Source organism: Eschrichtius robustus, chromosome 5 (assembly GCF_028021215.1).
Source record: "Eschrichtius robustus isolate mEscRob2 chromosome 5, mEscRob2.pri, whole genome shotgun sequence".
NCBI classification, from domain to species: domain Eukaryota; kingdom Metazoa; phylum Chordata; class Mammalia; order Artiodactyla; family Eschrichtiidae; genus Eschrichtius; species Eschrichtius robustus.
In genome coordinates, this window is record NC_090828.1 from 86,984,192 (window position 1) to 87,005,289 (window position 21,098).

The 21,098-nt window shown below is 37.4% G+C and overlaps 1 protein-coding gene across 1 annotated transcript in view; it reads right to left on the reverse strand.

The window, feature by feature from the left end:
* ARHGAP15 (Rho GTPase activating protein 15) overlaps window positions 1-21,098 on the reverse strand; it is a 584,102-nt gene that overhangs the window by 53,168 nt on the left and 509,836 nt on the right. Inside the window, exon 12 of the mRNA XM_068543993.1 lies at window positions 5,165-5,270. Within this exon, the coding sequence (XP_068400094.1) occupies window positions 5,165-5,270 (106 nt within the window). The remainder of the gene's footprint in view (window positions 1-5,164; window positions 5,271-21,098) is intronic.

Below are 21,098 nucleotides of genomic sequence, written 5' to 3' on the forward strand. Positions count from 1 at the left end.
CCCATGTTCCCAGGCCTGCCTAGAAGTCAAGCGGACCAGACTTTCTTATCAGCAAGCTGCAACTTTGAAGGTGAAAATAGTTGGATTTGAGAACATGGGACAAGATTCAGATCAGGTTGATGGAGAGTTGGTGACAGTACAGAATTGGGCAGGGGAATTCACACAGGGACTGGCCAACACATGGAGGCGTCACGTGGTTTGTCAAACATGTGAAAACAGCCTCACTGGGACTAGGGGAAACTGGCTGAGTCAGGCCAGTACAGAAACTCAGGTTTTGGCAAAAGGTTCTGTGGTGGGGTAAAGAATTTTCTGGAAGCCAGGAAATTTGGCAACCCAGCCTCTGCAATTCTTCCTGTATTTATTTCATTAGAAATAATTTTATATTTCTCTCACTATAAAAATAATACATGTTGATGTCTGATGCTTAACTAGAACCAACCATGTGCTAGGTACTGTGCTAGACTCTTTAAAAGGATTATTCCTTTACTCCTCACCACAGAAATAGGTTCTATTATGATCCCTGTTTTGCAGGTGAGAGGGAAGCTTAGAGTTAGGTCAGTTCTAAGTTACATGCCCAGTAAGTGGCAGGGCCAAGGCTCACATTCAATTCTGCCTAACTCCAAAGCCTGTCCTCTTTACCGGTTCTCTTAACCTCAATGTCTCTTTCTATCCCATTGTTAGGAGAGAAAAAGAAACACACAAAGAAAAAAACAACTTTCATTGTTCAACAACAGTAAGAAAGAAATATTAATATCTCAGCAAATAGCTTTACAGTCTTTTCTAGATGCACAACTTTCCCACATATTTATACTTATACTCTCTTTAAGTATATAAAATATTGTAACCCTGACTTTATTTAACTTAATACAAGCATTTCCCTAGTTAAAAAAACAATTAGCTATGAACCACACTTTATGAAGCTGATGTGATGTACCATGTTCTATATAACCTTCCCCTATCACTGAACACTTAGGTTGTTTCCAAGTTTCCACCAGTGAAAATAGTAAGATTTTCTCTGCATAAACTGCCCTCATCCCCCAGCATTACTTAGGATAGGGTCCTAGCAATTAAGATGATTGGCTCAAAAGGCATGAAGATTGGAAAGGTTTTCATTCTTGAGCTATATTACATATATGGCTTCATACCATGCTGGTTGGAATACCCCACCAGCAGATCTAGAGGGCTTGATTCAATTCACACCTGACAAAATGGGGTTTACTCTATTTCATTAGTCTTCTATACCCTCATCTTCATCTTCCTCTTTCCCACGTCTGCATTTCAAAACAGAGAAAAAAGTGCACCCTTCTAAACACTGTCTCCTTTTGCTTTTTAACTTGCTACCAGAGGAACTATTTTTACAATTACTCAGCACTGAAACCGCAGACTTATTCCCATGGCTGACTGGATAAGGGGGATAAAGAAATGAGAGAAATAAAAATTGTATGGAATTTTCCTTTGAAAAGTCTCAGGATTTGGACCATTGCTTTCCACTTTATGTTCATCACTCCAAGCCAACTGCAACTCCCATGTGGCCTCTTAGGTTTTTTTTCTCCTTCTATCTTGTTCACCCTGCACTCTATTGTCAGACTACTCTTTCATAAACACAGAGCACATCATGCAAATGTCCAGCAGATAAAGTCTCAATGGTTCTCTGTTTCTTATATAACCTCTTTGCCTGGCTCTCAACCTCCGACCACTACCCATCAGCAAGCAACCCTTATCTTTCTAGGTCTTCCTTCCCATTAACTTCATCTTCACTTTGCCTGCCTGCCTTTCCAAAGAAGCAGGCTGAAGGAACATGCATTCGACACTTATATTTTAACAGAGATAGAACTTGCCATTTATATGATGATTCAGAGCTGTCACAGGACCTTCTAGTGCTTATCACTGTAATGTCAATTGGTGAAAGTGCCTATTAATAAAGGTTTCTGGCTGATGGCATTTTGAGATGATAGTGTATTCTGAATTCCTGGTCCCAATCTATCACAGCAGAAGCACATACTTCACCTTGAGTTTGATCGCGAATGAGGACTCTGGACTCTGAGACTATTCAGTCTGTGCAGCTATTGTGTAATCTTATGCTTAATATAATCACAATCCTTTAAAAATTCTGGCTTTTGTGGACAGCACTTGCATCCACCTTCTAGCCCAACTGTGCTGTATTAAGCTTTCTCAGCTGGTAGTTGCTCTGCTTTCAAGGGAATGTTTAACTCAGAGCTTTGCAAAAATGGACCTCTAGTCTGTTGGCTATAGAGTACAACGCAGGTCAAGTGGAATTTTTGGCACTTCATTACATTCCCTGACCCTTACTAAACAAACTTCAAAATATATATATATTTGCAGCAATTTGGAATAAACACTACATACAAGTGTTGATGGTAGATTTTCTGAAGAACTACCAAATGCATCAAGACTAAGGAAAACATTCTAATGATTCTTTCAAAGATGAATACATTTAAATTCTCGTTAAACAATCTTCTTATTTAGCCTTCTCAAGCTTTGATGACATGCCACGATTGGCTGTTTATCAAAAACTTAACAAGAAATGCTTAACAAGATATAATCATGTGCACACACTTCTGCATAATTAAACCCCGTTTATAGATCATTGCAGGGTGGAATATGGTCACACCACTCAAGAAAGGCGGGTGGCTAGCAGATAACACTTTTTTCTCCATCTGTAATGAAAAATCTTATCACGTGAATGCTGTGAAGGTGACATAATCATCCGATCTTAAATCTTAGTTAAAAACATCTATTTCCATCTCGACTGAAAGTTCTAACAAAATTAGGAAATTAATTTAGATATAAGAAACATGATCAGGCGCTAATTGTTAATACTGGGATTGTTGGCATGAAGGTGGAAGAGTCTCATCCTTTGAAGGTTTTTAATTGGATAGATTCTCGTCTGTGTGTGTTTTTTTCAGAGTAGGATTTAGCTGATTCTCAGTTTCTTCATTTTATAGCTGTTCTTTCAGTTGGGAAAAAAAAAAAAGGAATAATTGAGACTGAGTAATGGATATTTCTCAAGATCTCTGAGACTAGGTATTGCATAGCATTAAAGAGTACACTTTTCCATTTGTTTTATGACTTTGTCCAGTTAAAGTTACTGAGATAAGCACTCCAGTATTTACTTGTAACTTGAAACCCCTTTCATGGTGTGTCTGGATCCTAAGGGAAAAGAATTAACATTTGAGGAATGCTTACCTTGTGCCAGGCTTTTTATATGCATTATCTCATTTAATTCTCATAACCACAAGATACGGTTGATATTATTTAATCCGATTTTATGTGCTTGAGATCATAAAGGGAGTATAAAGTATAGAACAAGAATTTGACTCTAGCTTTCTCTCTCTATTTCTTTAAAGCCCAAGATCCTTTCACTTAACCACACTGGGTTTCCCACTGAAGCCAGTAATGTGGAGGTGACAAAAAGGGGCATTCTAACAATAAGGGATGTTCTGAACTTTGACACAGGTTCCCCTGTGGGAGTAAAATAAGTAAGAAGCAAATATCATGAATTAGATTGAAACATGTTCCCTAACGCAGTGCCCAGTGAAGCGAATTATGGACTATCCATACCATGGAATACTATGCCATCATTAGAAAGAATCAGATGTCTGTGTAATGAAATGGAAAGCTGGCCATGAGTTGCAAAACAGTAGAAGAACAATATGTGCAGAATTGTATACTCTAATGCAATAAACAACCACACAGAGGTATGTTTGCATGTCCTTAGGAACAGGTCTGGAAGGGTAGATACAGAAATGTTAGTTGCTTCTGCTCAGCAGGCTGAGAGTGACTAGTAGACAAATTTGACTTACACGTACGACAGTTGCTTAAATTTTTTGTGTGTGCAATTCCGCACATTACATTTACAATTAAAAATCATGTAGTGGATTAGTTGAATAATCTGTAGGAATGACTCAACCTAAGGCATGGGCGATTAAAGAGATTTAATCTCACAAAAGCAAAACTGCCCAATCTATTTGAAACTCTGTCAGGCTTCAACATTACTATATGCATATGGTGAAAGCTACAGCCTCATCACTTGTATTGCACTCTGCATTATCTGAAGAAGGTGTTAACAGAAGGCAAATGAGGAACAGTCATTTCAAACTTAACGTGTCCAGAATGAAGTTCTCCAGTCGGCTCTTCCTATTCAACCCGTTCCTCCTCCAGTTTTACCCATCCGTGCCGCACTACCATTTCTCCACTTGCCCAAACCCAAACCCTAGCAGGCACACTTAATTTCTCCTTTCCCTTCCCCACTGCACCCCAACCATCAGCAAATCCAATCTGACCTATCATCAAAATACCTCTTTAAGGCCTCCACTGAAGTCATCATTACTTCTTGCCTGGACTACTATGGTCTCCTCCGTATAGGTTTCCCTGCTTTCACTTTTGCAAATCATTCTCCACCTGTCAGCCAGGGTGATCTTGTATATCCCTCAATTTAGCACTCTTTATGGCTCTTCATTGTATTTGGAATGGAATTCCATTCTCTCACTGTGGCCCACAAGAACCTATGTGATCTTACACTGGTCCAACATCTATGACCTCAGCTCCACCACCAAGCCCCTTGTCCATTAGGCTCTAGCCCGCCTGGCCTGCTTTCTGCTTTGCAAATACATCAAGCTCTGTGCGCCCTCTGGGTCTTTACACTGTCTTTTTTTTCTGCCAGAAATACTCTTCTTTTAGCTGTTTACATGGATGGCACCTTATCAATCTGAATCAACGTCTTACAGACGAAGGAACTGGATATCAGAGAGTTTAAGTAACTTATTTGTGGTCATCACTCTTGGTACGTGGTGAGGCTAGGTTTTGAACTCATGTCTGAATCATTTCAAGCTCTTGCCATTATACTAAATAACAAAGTAAACCCAGCCCATCCCAGGGCTCTGGCTACAGTTCTGACAATCAATCAGCAACCATCTACTTGTTGAAAAGCCAGAAAAAAGAAATTATTTTAAAAGTTCCTTTTGTAGGTTCCCCTTCCTACCTCTAGCACATTCCCCAGCTTCTGCAGGAAGACGTAGATCAGCTAGAGAGGGAAATCTGAGATCGATGCATTTGGAAACTCTTGTATTAGAGATTTGAAATTAAATATTGCTCATTTAGGAAATGAGACTATGACAGAACAACCAGAAACTTTGCAACTTACTTAGTTAGGTGTCCAAAAAGGACTTTCATGGTGTCACGATTTGGTGGAGGGAGTTTTTGTACAAGAGACTTTATAGTTTCAATTCTTGTGTCATTGTCTTGCTTTTCTGAAAAAAAAAAAAAAAAGAAATTAAAAAGGAAGGTTAGAAAAGAATGTGATTTCTTAGGTGCATGAGGGAATTTTCTTAGGAGAATTCTGGACTAAGTCTGAGCAACTTAAAGTTCTAGTTAGCAGCCAAAGGGAATAGGTATACTTGAAATCAGTATCATGAAGTTTCTTTATTTTGACTCTGAATTAGATCATGGGAAGATGAAAGCAGCAACAGTGTGGCTCTGACACGATCTTCTTATTAAGATCTGGTATTACATCAGTTTTCATAAATGCTTTACTATTTTACAAGTTGTGGCAGGGTAAATAATGGCCTTCCAAAGATGTCCATGTCCTAATCTCTGGAACCTGTGAATGTTACCTTCCATGGAAAAAGGGGCTTTGCAAATGGGATTAAATTAGGGATTCTGAGATGGGGAGATTATTCTGGATTATCTGGGAGGCCCAATGTAATCACAAAGGTGGCTAAAAGGGAAGCAGGAGGGTCAGAGTCGGAGAGAGAGGGGATATGACAATGAAAACGAAAGGAGATTTGCCTATGTGATAAAGGACCATGGGCCAAGGAGTAAAGACAGCCTCTACAAACCAGAAAAGCTGAGGAAAGAGAGCCTCCAGAAGGGACGCAGGCCTGCCAGCACCTTGATTTTTGCCCAGTGAAACTGACTTCACAGTTCTGGCCTTCAGGAACGTAAGATAATAAATTCTTACGGTTTGAAGCCACTGAGTTTGTGATAATTTGTTACAGCAGCAATGTAAAACAAACACACAAGGACATACATTCTGATTCAATTACCAATATTCTATTATTTTGCTTGATTTTGTGGAGAAGTAAAGAATTTTTAAAATTAGTTCTATGTTATCTTTTCTCCCTAGTACATTTTGCTTTTGCTGTACAACAAAAAAGTGCAAATAAATTTGAAAGCATAATACTTATTCATATACATTTTGTTTTATTTTTTAATTTGTATTTTTTATTGATTTTTAATTTTTTGGTCATATATATTTAAAAAAATAGGAAGTTGTTCAAAACTACATACCACATTGGTTGTTTTCCTTCATTTTGTTTCTTTTTGCCTTTCTGGGCATGGGTGGCATAAGAAGAACTGAGTTACTTAGTATACTAGAGAATTTATCTTACCATAGTTTTAACCAGGGCCCAGAATTATAATTACTTCTCAAACTTAAACTCTTTAGATACACTGACTCAGGTGCCTTTCCTTTCTATACTTTAACTTCTAGCACAGAGCTCCTGATGATTCTAAAGAGGCCACTGCTGGAAAAGATGACAGATAAGAGAATAATATGTAAGGCACGCACCCACCCAATATCCATTCTCTTCTTCTTTAGCTAGACAATCCCGCTGTTGAAGGGATGGCCACATCCTTTATCCTAGCTTCCTTGCTTGGCAGCTGGAATGACCGTATGACAGAGTCCAGCCAATGAGACGGCAAAGTATTATGCGGGACTTCCGGGGAGGCTGTGTGCAGGGGGCTAATTTATCTTTGTGGTCCTTTGGACTTTCTGCTCCTCAGAATGTAGACGGCATGGCTGTGCCATGAGATGACCTTGAGAACTGAGGCTATGCAGAGTGGGACACACAGTATAAACAGCCTCCCTGAATCTGTGGAGCAGTCAGACCAGTCCTGCACTGTTGGTCTCTGAGTTTCTTTAACATAATAAGTCCTTGTGTACTGAAGCCTTTGAAGGTGGGTCTCTGATACTAAACCAAACGTACTTCCTAATACAATGTGCTTCCAAAAGCCCAGTTCATAATCACCTGTTATTAGGTATGTAAACTTTATAGAGTGGGGCAAGAAAGAGTTAGTGTAGAAACTGGCAGGGTGTTTTGTTTTCCTTTTTTTAAATACACTCTTGCAAAAGAAACTTTTTATAAGGAATTACAGGAAAATATCCTGCAGAAGATAGTATTTGGCTAAAGTAGGGTGGGGGCAGTCTTCCTAGTAGAACTCTGCTTGGAAGCGTTTCTTCTTCTTCCTGAAACCACAGAGGCCTATAAATAATGCCTCCCACAGTCTGAGCTTTCAAAACTGCACTTACTCTTAGAAGAGTTCCAGCATAATATGGATTGGACAACTGCAAATGAAAGAGACAAAGGGGAGAGAAAAAGAGAGAGAAAAACAGAAAAGCCAGTTGCAACATCACAGCAGACAGCAGATCTAATCTTTCTGCCAAAGGGTAGAAAGCCACCTTGTAGCTTAATGATGCTAAGACAATGTGAGGCTTCACAGGACCAGTTGGAGCCTATAGGATATGAGAAACTCAGAAAAAGAAGGAAAACAAGTCAATGAAGATGAGAGTAAAATTGGTACAGTATGTTCAGGACAGAGCACTTACGGATACTTGGATACCTTGTATCTAGCCATCTGAAGCTAATGCAACACACCAATGATCATATACATAAACGTGTACATATACATACATTTATATATTTATGAGATGGGTACATTCTGCATAGTTTGGCAGGATGCTAGTAGTTTAATTTACCTAAGGATCTGCTGAACTACTTGATTCAAGCAATTAAGATGAAATTAGGAGAGGTGAGGAAGAGAGAGGAGGGAAAGGAAGGAGAGGACACCTTTCTAAGTTCACTGAAGTCTCTGGCCATGGTTATGATTAGGTCAATGTCAGAGTCTCCAAAAAAGGAATCTGTTGACATTGAGGACTATAGGAGTAGCGGCCATAATCTAAGCCTGACAGACAATAAATGGAGAGTGGTCTAAACGGCTATATCCAGCAAACCTCAGTTTTAGGGAAATATGCCCCAGTCAGGGTAGGTTTAAGAAAGGCTGGCGTTGCTTAATTGGAAATACTTGAATGTGCAAGGTCACTGCTATGGTGCCTCGGCAGGAATTAAAACTTTACTTTGTCTGTTTAACCACTAGGTAAAAGAATTATGACCTTCCCTAGACAAAGTCCCTCTTCTATGTTCCACTGCACTTAGGACATTCTATGTAGATAACATTCTGCATGATACCTTCATGGCTTGAATGCCTCTCAATTTTTCCCATTAAACTGAGAATTTTCCCATAAACTGAGGCAGCTCTTATACTGGTATACAGTGGGTTAAATGAATAAAGAAAGAATTAGTGAACAAAGGAAAGACATGACCACAGATTGGAACAGACAGACCTTGGTTTGAATTCTGTAACAGCTTTTTATGAGCTGTGTGGTCTTGGACAAGTTTCTTATTTTCTTTGAAAAATGTCTGAGGCCAATTTTATGGATTGAACAAGATAGTATGTAATGAACCTAACAATGACTAGTAAAAAGTAGGTACTCCATAAATGTTCACCACCCCCACCTTTTTTGAGGCCCAGGCTGGGTATGGTTCACCTTTTATCATCAGCAATGAGCATACTACCTGGTTGCAGTGAGCGTTCAAAATGTAGTTCCTAATACGTGAACTGAGTTGGTGCCAGTTGGCGACGATACACTTGCTATGGTAGCCTGACATTGTACAACACACTAAATAACTTGTGGTGGGCAGAGAGACTGATGATCTGCTTGATTAGCAGCTCAGTTCCATGCAAGAATTCTTATAAAAGTACATGGTGGTTCCCATATCTGCTTGTAAGAAACATCCTACACGAAGAATACTTTATAGAAACATTTTCCCCTCTTCCTCTGCTTTCACACATAATTGAGGAACTGGAATGAATGGTGGTATATACATATTTGCGGCTGAGTTACACTTAAGTAGTGGAGGGGGTACTGGACAATGGCTTGGAGAGGGCTGAAATATTATCAAGGAGGAGCAATTTATTGCTCTTACAACATAATCAGAACAAAATCTTTGAAAAGGTTATAGGAAAGCAGTGGTTCCCCCTTCAAATCAATACCATACCCACTCTTCCATAGCTTGTAAACTCAGGAAATAACACAAACACTTCTAAGTAGAGGAACATCTAAAAATACAATTGGATACATTAGAATCAAAATGACACCTTTTCTGATCTGGTTTATTGATGTGTCATATTAGGAGCTGGAATCAGCATACATAATACAGGAGTGGTTAATGAGCTAAGATTCAGACACAGTTTACTAAAGATGCGTCAACTGTCTTCAACTGATTCAGTGAGCATCTGAAAGACAGCATTTTCTATTAATATTTCTCCTTCAGCATATGGTTTCTCATTATCGTGAAGTATTGAGAGTTTTGAGAAGACTTTGAGATATCTCTGACTCTTTTACATTATGTCTAAAAGGGGGGAAATGAACCTTTTCTATATGGAGAATTAGAGAACCTCTTAGGTAAACTGTATACTAAGAGACTTATACAAAATCTTGCCAGTAATTAAAGAAAAACTCCATGATTCTTTCCTTTTTCACTCACATTTGCTCCTACCTTCATTCCCTTATGATTTATGTTTGTATCTACTCTCTGTTCTCTAATACGTCCATTTTAGTTCCCACCCAGATCCCAATAGCCTCTCCAATCTCTGAGCTGTGAACCCACATTGCATACAAAATCTTTCTGTAGCGCTTCATTCTTGCTCCACAATAGTAGCAAAAATGTCTATGTAAAAATATGCATAGTGTACATGTACATATTGAAATAGTAAACTGTTTTTTACTAATGCCTATTCCTCACTCACCTGGCCCCATATTCTCAAACTACATCAAACTCTTTTGTAAATGAACTTCTTCAAAAACAACTCCAGGCTAGTTAGAGAAGTAACAGCTCCTACACGATGTGAAATAGCCTTTAATGTTATGGTAAGGATGTGGCTTTATAGTTTTCCCCTGATTCATGGTTTTGAGGACACATTTTTAAAAATATGGTTTATGATGCATTTGCATTTATCTGCATGAAATGTTGCTACTAAAACAAGGACATTTACAACCGAATGCCTTTTTTTGCAGAGATAAGAGAAAGTTATACAACGATGGAAAGAGTTCTGTGCAGTGCAAAACCCTGGACCTCACGACCCCTGGACACTTTTCCGGCCTTATCATCTATGCATTTATTATTCTTAACTTATTTATAGTCACATGTTAAATCATATTTCAAAATTAATTCTGCTTTGTTATGTAGGTTCACCCAGGGGAAGAAAAGACCAGATTCTCCCAGTAACCAATGTATCAGTAGTACTATTCTTTCTATTTGTCTGTAATTCTTAAAGGACAACTGTACCCCTTTGTTTTGAGGAGGTCAGCAATATCACAGCTGTTCTGCTTCTGAAAGTTACTCTGGAATGTATAGTGCATCCTGTATGAAAAAAATGGTAGTCACTTATACGTCAGGGCTATATTTGGAAGAAAGCAGTTTAGTTTCTATTCACTTTCTATTCTTTGTATCATCACCATTTCAGAATTCAGAGACTGTCCCGGCTTATAGGAGGAATGATTATCTTCAGAGAACATTTAATTTTTTTAGTGTACCATACAACTGGATGCAAATCTTTGAGGACATGATTTTTAATTATAAAATTTGCATTGGGTGTTGAGGAATCATCCAAGGCATGACAACAATCGCTTGATAACTTTCTTTAAATAATTTACATTGACTTCAGGGAGGAACACTGCAGGGAGGGGAGCAAATTCAAGACTTACAAATGGATGCAAGTAGAGGCTTTAAATCCCTGTTATGAATTAAGAGAAGTGGTATATCATGAAGGAGTCTGAAAGAACTAGGTTAGAATTCTTGCTCTGCAGTTATGATTTGGGACAAGTTGCTGGAACTTTTGATGCTTCCAGTTCCTCATTTAAACACACACACACACAACCCATTTGTAGAATTAAATGTTTCAGTGTACATAAATGCACATATTATAAGTGCTTATTGAATGTAAGTACCCTTCCCATTAAAATCTTTCTTTTGAATCATCCTATCTGCCCTGACACATGATTGTTCATAGTTCAAGGCCATTTCCCAAATCATATGAAGCCATAAATACTTAGAATGCTGTCCATTATGAAAGAGTGTTTGGTTCTAATTCATAAGTAGACATAGTGTATTATAAATAGACGTGCCACTGCATCATAAAAAGGAAGAACAATGGACTTCAGGCTAACCTGGAGCTGGCAATTTGCAAGTTTTCAAGATTCTGCTCCCCTCGCCCCCTCCAAACTGAAGAGCCGTTTTTTATATTTAGTTAAAAGGAAGACACATTCTTAATGTCTGCAGTTACCTGGTAAGTTTGATTTTGGGTGCTGATAATCTATGTCAAGACAGTTCAACTTGAGAACACAGGGCAGGAAAGATGCAGCAGGAACTGAATCTACTTTCTCTAGTAGGGATCACCTGCGTATTAGATCTAATCCCCTCACTGGTACCCCAGATTTCTGTTGTATTCTTTGTTTCTACTTCCAGGAGATATTAATGTGCTGTCTGATTTTTGAACAATTTTTCCCTTTTAGGAAGAATTTTAAAAATAACTCTCCATAGCTAATGAATGTCAGTAACAAAAATTCTCTGGCCAACTGATTGACATAAGTCCATGGATTCCTCAACCTGTGAGGAAAGTTTCAGCATCCTGGCCAGTTTAGCATCATTTCCAGGGGCCATTTCTGGTCCTTGTGCAGGAGGAGCTAGGCCATCTACAGCATGCTGTTAGGGGCAAACTTAGTCTTGTTAAGGCCAACTTCTGTTTCTTTTCACCTCTACTCCTAAGTCTCTGGCAATACCAACTAGAAAATTATTGAAAAGAAAAAAATACCTTTTTGTTAAATAATTTTTAGAGTATTAAACATATATATGTACACACGGTTGAAGAAAAAAATGTTTATTAAGACCAACGTGCAGCGTGTGGCAAACACAAAGTTGATCCCTATCTATTGTCATTTTACAGCCTAGAGGGGCGGATAAGATACAAAATATGTCCCAGAGATGTTTAAACTTAAGACATATCATTATATAGTTATCAGTGGAGTTTGTATCTTTCTTTTGACTGAAGGAATCCTCTAAGATGATTGTTAAACTCAAAATGCTTCTTGGGTGTTAGTTCACTATACCAAAAAATTCAAAATAATTGAGAAATGCAATGAATACCAAGTCACAAATGTAAAATTTTTTCTAATCGATTTCTGAAGGTCTTCGAATCATTAATCTTAACTTCTTTGTACGTCCCCAAATACATTCAAGAAAGTAATTTAATCACCTTTTCTTTCTCATGTAACTGTATCTGTGTTATCCTAGGGACTTCTGGTGTATTGACCTCACACTGGGGGCAAGTTTGGAAAACGTATTCAAGTTTTAGGCTCTAAGTAACTTTTAATAACTTGGATTATTGCTTTGGTGCAATCAATTTGGGGATGATAACATTTTCTAAAATTCACCAACCTGGAACTGTCTCTTAAAACAAATTTCCTCAGTTTTGCAGCAATGCCGCTCTTTGTCTGAATCAAAGAGTAAGGTAATGGCAGCAATCTTCACAGGAAAAGCATGATCGTAGTATCCTCCCTAAAACTTCTTGTTTTCAAAGTAATTTTGGAAGTGTCATGGTGGCCAAGTACATTTCTGTAACTTACAAATGATACTAATTCATCCTCAGGTGAGAGTGTGTGCTGAGAAAATAAAGCTCACTAGTTTATTTAGTTCTCCTTTGAGAATTTTCTTTAAACTATATTTATCCGTGCATATCTGGTTTTACAAGCCTTTAAAAAAAAAAAACAGGCTTATCGTTTTGAGACATTTGACGTCTTTCTAACCATAAACGAGTAATTCTTTTCAAATACTCAAGTAGCTATTTACATTAAGCATTATCTTTGTACATTTTCATGAGGGTGGCAATCCTACAAATACTTTTCTAGATTTAAAGTTTTAATGTGTCTACCTCTTTCCACTGGTAGACAAATTAAATTTATAGGGGATTAAAAAAATCACACTTGAAAACAACTAGGATCTGTCACACAATTAAGAAAAAGGTGAACGAAGAAATATTTTCCCCTGTCTTTTGGGTTAAAAATATTTTTTGAAGAAGCATATTCAACTTTATCCATAACTATTCATTTGGAACAAAACACCTCTCAAGAGGAGATAGTGGTTAGTATGAGGTGAACTCTTTCTCCAGCCAGTTCATTCGACGTGGCTGCACAGTGGCATTAAGAGCAGGGGAGACTTAATAGCACAAGCATCAAACTCCTTTAAGAAATGGGGAATAAAATAATTGTATGATTCAGCTTTTTTTTTTTTTTTTTTTAATTGTGAGAGTATTGTAAAAGAAGAAAAACAGGCAACATGTGGTAACTTTAGTCAGCATTTCTGAACTGGGAATGATAAACACCTCTGCCTGGCTCTGGCATTTATCAGGACTGAGATATTATTACCACATAGAGTCACAGCATGCTTACCGTTATCATCGGAAAAAAGAGCCAGCTAATCTTAATGGTTTGTAAAGCCGTTACCTGCACTGGTCTGACATTTATCATGATCATTTTACCACATGGGTCCTATATAGCAAAGGTCTTTTATCTGGAAGGGACATCACTATGAATTATTATTTGCAGCTAGGTAGAAAATTGTATGTTGTAGATACCTTTTCTCATTATAAATCACATAGTCACATTTCACCATTTCCCCCAGAAAGCTGCTGAGCCCAGGTTTTTTTGCCACAGCTTGCTTTCCTCTCCCTCTCTCTCTCTTTCTTTATGGTTTCTTGAAATTATTAGCCATTTTTTTCATTAACATCCTTAACATAATCTTTGAAGAATCACATACATATGGACATACTTTCAGTAGAGTTCGGGGACTTTCCTCTACAGCCTATAAAGGGACTGCACAGTCCTTTAGAAATTGAAGTTGATAAACTGTCCACTTTTTTTAATGCTTATTCTCTCTTCTGTCTTGGGGGCCGGAGTTTTCTCTGTTCTTGACCTTGTCAATAGAATATTTACCAGTAGATTAGATGAAATTTCTGATGCTTGATTTGAAATACTCAAAACAGGTATGCCATTTGTTGCCTGAAATCCTTTGCTTGGAAATGTGTTCTCATAAGGAGTACGATGTAGTTTACTTTGTTCGATTGTGAGTTTTTCCAGATTCTGTTCAGTAAGTTACAATGAAGTAGAAGGTTCTGCCAACAAATTTGTTTAAAAAGGAGCTTAGGTTCTATCCCTATCTATGTCCTAAATGACATACATTAATATATATAGAAGAAATAAGGATATTAAAAAGTACGATGTTTTGGAACCATGGGACCAAGACAGTAAAGTGAAATGCATTAATTTGACCATGGAAAATTACAATGAAAAGCCCAAATTGTTTACCATGGGGAAGAAATGAACAAATCCTCTCTTTTAAAAAGATTGAGACAACTAATCTTCCGAAGGAGATATTTATATATTTTCTTCTTTCTCAAGTGTTCCATTAGGAATAAACAAACCAGAAATTCTGCACTTTTATAATGAAGAGGGAGGAGAATTCTTTGCCATCTTTGCATTTAGGAAGAAATGTGCAAGAAGAATGTGACAATTTAAGCAAATCAAGATTGTTTCAAATGGATCACAAACAGGACTTTGTGGGATATTTTATACTAGCATGTGAAGCAGACAGTAAATTTGAAAGGAGGATTTTCTCAATGGTCTAGTTCTGATGTGTTTTCCTATCTCTTTGTGTGTTTAAAAGAGGTTTGGATGTGGTGTTGCATATTGCTTCGACTTTTTTGCAAATGAGTTCTGGAGAAATATCCACACATGAAGGAAAGCTGATGTGCTGTAATGCTGACAGCAGCTGGGGGGATATGAATGAAGAAACCAGATTCCCAAGCCTGGATTTAGCAAAAATAAACACCTATCATTCCATTAAAAAATTGTGCCATTTAAAATGTTTACGGGCATTAATAGCAGACCCCTCTCCCTGTGAAAAAGCCAATATTTTTCTCAAATAATTCCATTCTTTGAGGGGGAGATAAAAACTTGAATTTGACATGCAGTATTTTGCAATAATCTACAGTAGTTTGCCAGTCTTCCTACATTTGATTCCACATTAATTTTTGTATTATTACAAATTTCCTCCAAAGGATACAATTTCTGTTTCAGAGATTTGTGAGACGAACTTGCATAAATTTGGGGGCAGGGGGTGGAGTGGAAGATGTCATTTGTGAAACCAACCTGTACTTTCACTGCTCAGAAAGAGCTGTACACACTTTGGTTAGGTCATCTAAAATTTCATTGTAAAGAGGTGGTCTAATATTCTAACACACTGTCTTACCCATCGAATGAAAGACTGCACTGATTTCAAACAAACACAGATAAAGAAACAAGCGAGCCCTTTTATTCTTTTTCGTTTCAGAATGGCTCTTTCGTTCTAGTTTAACATCATTCTGCCATTATTGTCCCCCGAAAACTGTAACCTGGGAGCATTTACAATAATTAGTGAGGGGCTTTGGTGCCTGGGTTTTTTCTCCTTTTCTGGGGAACTGGGTGAATTGTTGAGTGCTAATGAAATTCGGAGACTTCTAGCAGTGGTTGAACCAGGCACGGTGCGGGCAGACGCGTTGAGCTTCCCACTGTGCTGCAGTACAAGCCTCCCCGCTGTTATGTTTACCATAGTTTTAATGTCTGTGAAAAAAATTCCTGATGCAACCGAATTATGTTATGCCCTCTTGTTTATCTAACCCCACCCTACCCCCCCGAATTTAGCAGATTCCTGTTGCCCCTGCCTGTGACAGAAAGCGCCTTCTCAACTTGGTGGCCATCTTACCACGTCAATTCTCGCCACCACAATCCAGCTGCTTTGCAGCTACGGCCGGAGGATCACACATGATCTATTTAGACGTTCCGGGAGGATAACACACACGCCTTGCTCTACTTACGCCACCTCATAACAGATATCCTCTTCTTTACTGCATGAGAATTTCATCGGAGGTAATGTTAAAACACCAAATGTAATCATCCGACATTGACAATACTAGCTTAAACTGCAAATGTACTTGGTGAAATGCACTGTGTCTTTAAAGAAATCTATCAAAAGACCTCAAACTATCACTGCAAACTAAATAATGTGCTCAAAGATGAAAACAACCAATCTGTGATCTGAGTTGATTTATTCTTTGTCCTTTTCTTAAAAACGGTTATCTTGAAGAAAATGACCATTCCATTACACTGTAAATGGACAAATTCACCAAGTGTGATGTACAGTGAAGTTTTTAATGAATATTCATACCACTCTTTCAGTCCATTAACAGGACTTAAGACAATGAGGATGCAACTCATTCCCATTTAGATAGTGGGGGGAAGGGGAATGCGGAATTAATAGCATAAACAGCACTTGGAAAAGTTTAACTTTAATGTATCAAACTCCAGGTGCCAGAGTTTGAAGAAAATAACCAATAATAGCCATTTTTAACATATTTGATGGGACTGATTATGCAATGTGCAACTCTAAATGGCTTATAGCACATTGTAGCATGGTTCCATCCCATTGGCTACAGTAGGGTGCAGGCAGATGGATGACAGTGACAGGGAGAGAAGTGCTTTTGCTTAGCCGTGCGTTAAGATGCCATCCAGAAGCTCTGTGCACTGCAGACACTTCATTAGGATGCCAGGATAATGGTAAACTACCACTCAGAGTGACACCCCATTTCCTGCTTACTGAGCGCTCCAACCTCGGCAGATGTCAACAATCTCACAGTGCTACAGAGCAGACCTAACTTTCCAGCCACTTTGACTCCAATTTTTTCCTCCTAACAGTGCCATACATTATGTGCAATATGTAATGGCAAACACCTCACTGAAAACAAAATCTGCCCAGTTCGTTATGACTGGAGTGCTTAATTTCTTTTTTTTTTCTTTTAAAAGATGAGGGACAGTGAGTTGGGTAAGAGAATATGTCCATTCACTATTTTAACCTCAAAATGTCTTGCTATGATTTCCATCTGCTAATCAGTTCAAAGTGTTAATTGTGTGGTGAACCCTGATTAATAGTAGTTAAACTCTGATCACAAGGGATATGTTTCTTTTAATTAATGTCCGTTTCAAAGGTAAGTGATTGTGGAATTCTTTTGTTAAAGATTTTAGACTCAGTTTTGGTATGGTTCTTAGTTGTCTGGCAAGAAAAGGCTGACTTGAGCATCTGGATGATATTTCCTCTGCAAATGTATAACTTGAGGCCATTTGCACACCTCCTTACCCGCAATTCAAGCTAATAGAAATTTTTTTTTCCTGTGGTGTAAAGTCCAAAATTCTTTTTATAAAAAGAACCAAGGTGTGGTTTAGACAATGAAAAAAAATCCCCCAAATGGAAAAATAATATTTTAAAATCGATCATTACGATAAATGATTGATTTTCATTTTGTGATACTAAGCATCTTCTTAGAAGCTCAAAGGGCCTTCCTTGCAAATGGCAAGACTAAAAATAAACATCCTACATCCTCCTCTCAGGTCTGTTACCATTTCCAGGTAAAGACGCAAATGTAAAGAAGAAGTCATAGACAGAGGTCACACTCCAAGGGAGAATTTGAATGCAGACTTTCAATGTGATGTCCTTGATGCAAATCTTGACTTTTGGTTTAAAAATGGCATCTGGTTGGCAACACCTAACCACCTCTTGGAACTCGTCGCTAAATATGCTTGAAGACAAAGAAAAAAAGACTAGAATTCTTAAACAGGGACTCACAGGCAACGTGGTGACAAAAAGTTAAGAGTAATTTCCTTCAAGACAGATGGAATTTAACTGGAAAGTGCCAGCACAAGTGGGACCACTTGTGCTATTGAACTATTGAACCAGAGAGCCTGCCTTTCTCAGAGCAGATAGAAACATCCTTCTCTTTCTTCAACTGTCTGATTTCAGAATCAAAGACTCAAGGTCTGTGCCAACCAAAAACTCCCTTTCCTACTCAGCTGATAGTGTTGCGTACTGTGAACAGTATCGTTTCCTTCTTCCCTTCCTCACCTGTCCTCTGCCCTTCTAACTATGGATGAAGACTTCTCTTTTGCCTGCAACAATTTAGAGATAGCAGTTTCCACAAAATAACCAAGGAGATTGAGAATGGAAGGCAGAATAATAATAATAACAATAATAATAATAATAATTGAGAGTGGAAGGCAGATGATGGCGCATATCACCATAGGAATTGTAGTCCCATATGTAAAACATAGGAGGGAGGTGGAGACTGGCAAAATTCTATTAGGAACACATTCTTGGAATTCTAATGTCGTATGTCTTTCATCTTTTAGAATGCCAGTGAGTTAAGAAACATGGTGGGAGAAATATCATCAGGATAGTAGGGCCACAAGTCATTAAGTGTGCTAGAAAAGAATAAATATAAGAGCTGTGATTATCAATTTGTCAACTGGATGGTACTCCAGGACAAAGATTAGGCTAAAACTAAAGCAGAGGGTGAAAGGCAAAATGCAACGTGCACAGAATGTTGCATGCATTTCCACCTTTTGAGATGAGTAAACATAACAAAATTTCCAACAATGCATGACCTATGAAAAAACTCATTTCCGGTAAGAGAACAATGCTCAGAAATGCAGAACTCTCACAATGACCATGAGACAATTAGGAAACTACTTAGTATTTTCAACAGAATTTTGTATATCAAGGAGTCTAATCAAAAGGGTCAGCAAGCCATAGGGAGAGAACTGGATAAGATGAAAACATACTAGGATGAGATGATAAGGAGATAGATGGTGAGGAAAGACAGTGTGAAATCTAAAAATGCAAAACAAAATTAAATTTTACATTAAAGGCCAAACTGTCATTGTAGAAAAATTAGGTCAGTGATATGGATGACAAACTACAGAAGCTTCCCCAGAATGTGGAAACAAAAAATGATAGGAAGAAGACATGTTGGAAGTCAGAGAATTGAGAGATTGTCTACAACTTGTAAGTGTACTTGAGGAAGAAACCAGCACATTTGAAAAATATTCAATAATCAAAGACAAAATTAAAGAAAATGTCTGTGAGTGAAAAAAACTCTCTCTTTAAAAATGACAGCTAGGTTCTAAGAAAACATCACTGGGTAGATATATTATTTTCATACAGTCTGGCAAAACTTTGTAATGATGAAGATCAAGCACTATCCTACAATTATTAGAACAAAAATAAAACTAAGTAAGTAGTCATGCAGGCTTTCCTAAGACTTATCTCACTAAATTCTGAAGTAAAAGCAGTATCTGTTGTTCAGAGGGAAAACTGTGGTCTTCAAACTGTGTGCACACTTCAATCATCTTTTTCATGTTAGGATAACAGAAAGACACGTTCATCTATGGAAAGATTTATAATAGCACTGCTTTCTTGAAAAGTTTACTTGAAGGTTTATTATGTAAGCCCTACTGACTGATGAATCAAAATTTAGAACTCAAGAATAGAGACACTATAAATGAAACTAAGTATCTTTTTATACTTATTTGGACCCCAAACTCAGAAGCCTCCATTGAATTATTTCTCTCTGGCTCCCATTTCATTCCAGGAAATGATTTTCTTGGGCTTCACCCTTCATAGTTCAGGTGAAAGCTCTAATGACCATTTAAAACAGTGACTGATGCTATTCAGTTCTGGCATTTGCTAGCAAACACCAGTATTAGAACATTGCACTGGAGAGTTACTAAAGTTTTCCCTTCGCAAAAATCAAAAAAAGCTTCAGAGAACAGCAGAATGTTTACTCCTGAATCTTTAGTAAACAATAATAACTGTATTGAAAAAACTGAATCTTTAGTAAACATCCTTTATATCTATAATAACTGTATAACTCCTGAATCTTTAGTAAACATCCTTTATACCTATAATAACTGTATTGAAAAAACTGAGTCGGGGAACAATTAAAGTGATAAAGACGGAACAATTAAGCAATGATAAGTATTATATACAAATTATCCTATGTTGCATATGTTTTAAAAAGTCCAGGGGAAAAAATGCAGAACAAACAGGTCAAAAGGAAATATCTACAAAATACAATGATGAAATTCAGAGTAATTTTAATTTTTTTCTTTTTACTTTTCTGTTCAAGTTAGTTTCAATAAATATTTATTATTTTTGTAATCTGTTAAAAGAGACAACTTTAAATTGTACAATTGCTTAGATACCGTATAATTATAGCTTTGCTAAACAGCTAATTAAAAAGACTGTAGAAAAATATACCAAAATATTAACCATGATAAGTTATCTTTGAGTAACAGGACTATAGATCACTTTCTTCCCCATTTAAAATGCATTTTACAAATTTTCTATAATGAGTATGTGCTATCTTGATAACAAAAATAATTCTCTGTGTTTGGTACAGAACCTTTAGTTGTTCTAAGCCATAGAAAAATATACTATTTTCACAGATCAAACCATTTCTAGGAAAATAATATACTGGACTTTCCTCTAGGTTTTTCTGTTGCAGTTAATCTTTTATTTAGTGACTAAATTCTAGAAACAAGAAAGCAAGGTTGGAATTTGATACTTTCTTTTCATGGATGAAAATATTGGGTACAGGGTACTTGCAGGGAGAGTACAGAAAATATAAAATGCCACAGGATTATATATTTGCAACTTGAAGAAAGACCCAGGGTTATGCAGTGCAATATATGTAAATATATTCTAGTTCCACATTCTGATTTCTGATTCTTCCTCAATCAAATCTTTTCTTAGGGAGTTACATCACCTATTGGACTGAACCTCTGAAGCGTGGGAAATAAAACCTATCAACACAACGCTAGTTCAAGGATGAGACTTAATGGTGATATTTCTAAGTAAAAAAAAAAAAAAAGACTGCTATAGAGCTTACATTGAAACACACATTTTATTCCTATACCTATCCCTTTAAGTCATATCAACTTCTCTTCTCTTTTGGAAACTACATTCGTTAAACCTTTCTCTACTAGTAGCGAAAAGTTGAGAAATTAGGTCATATCCAGGTAATTTAAACCCTTAAAC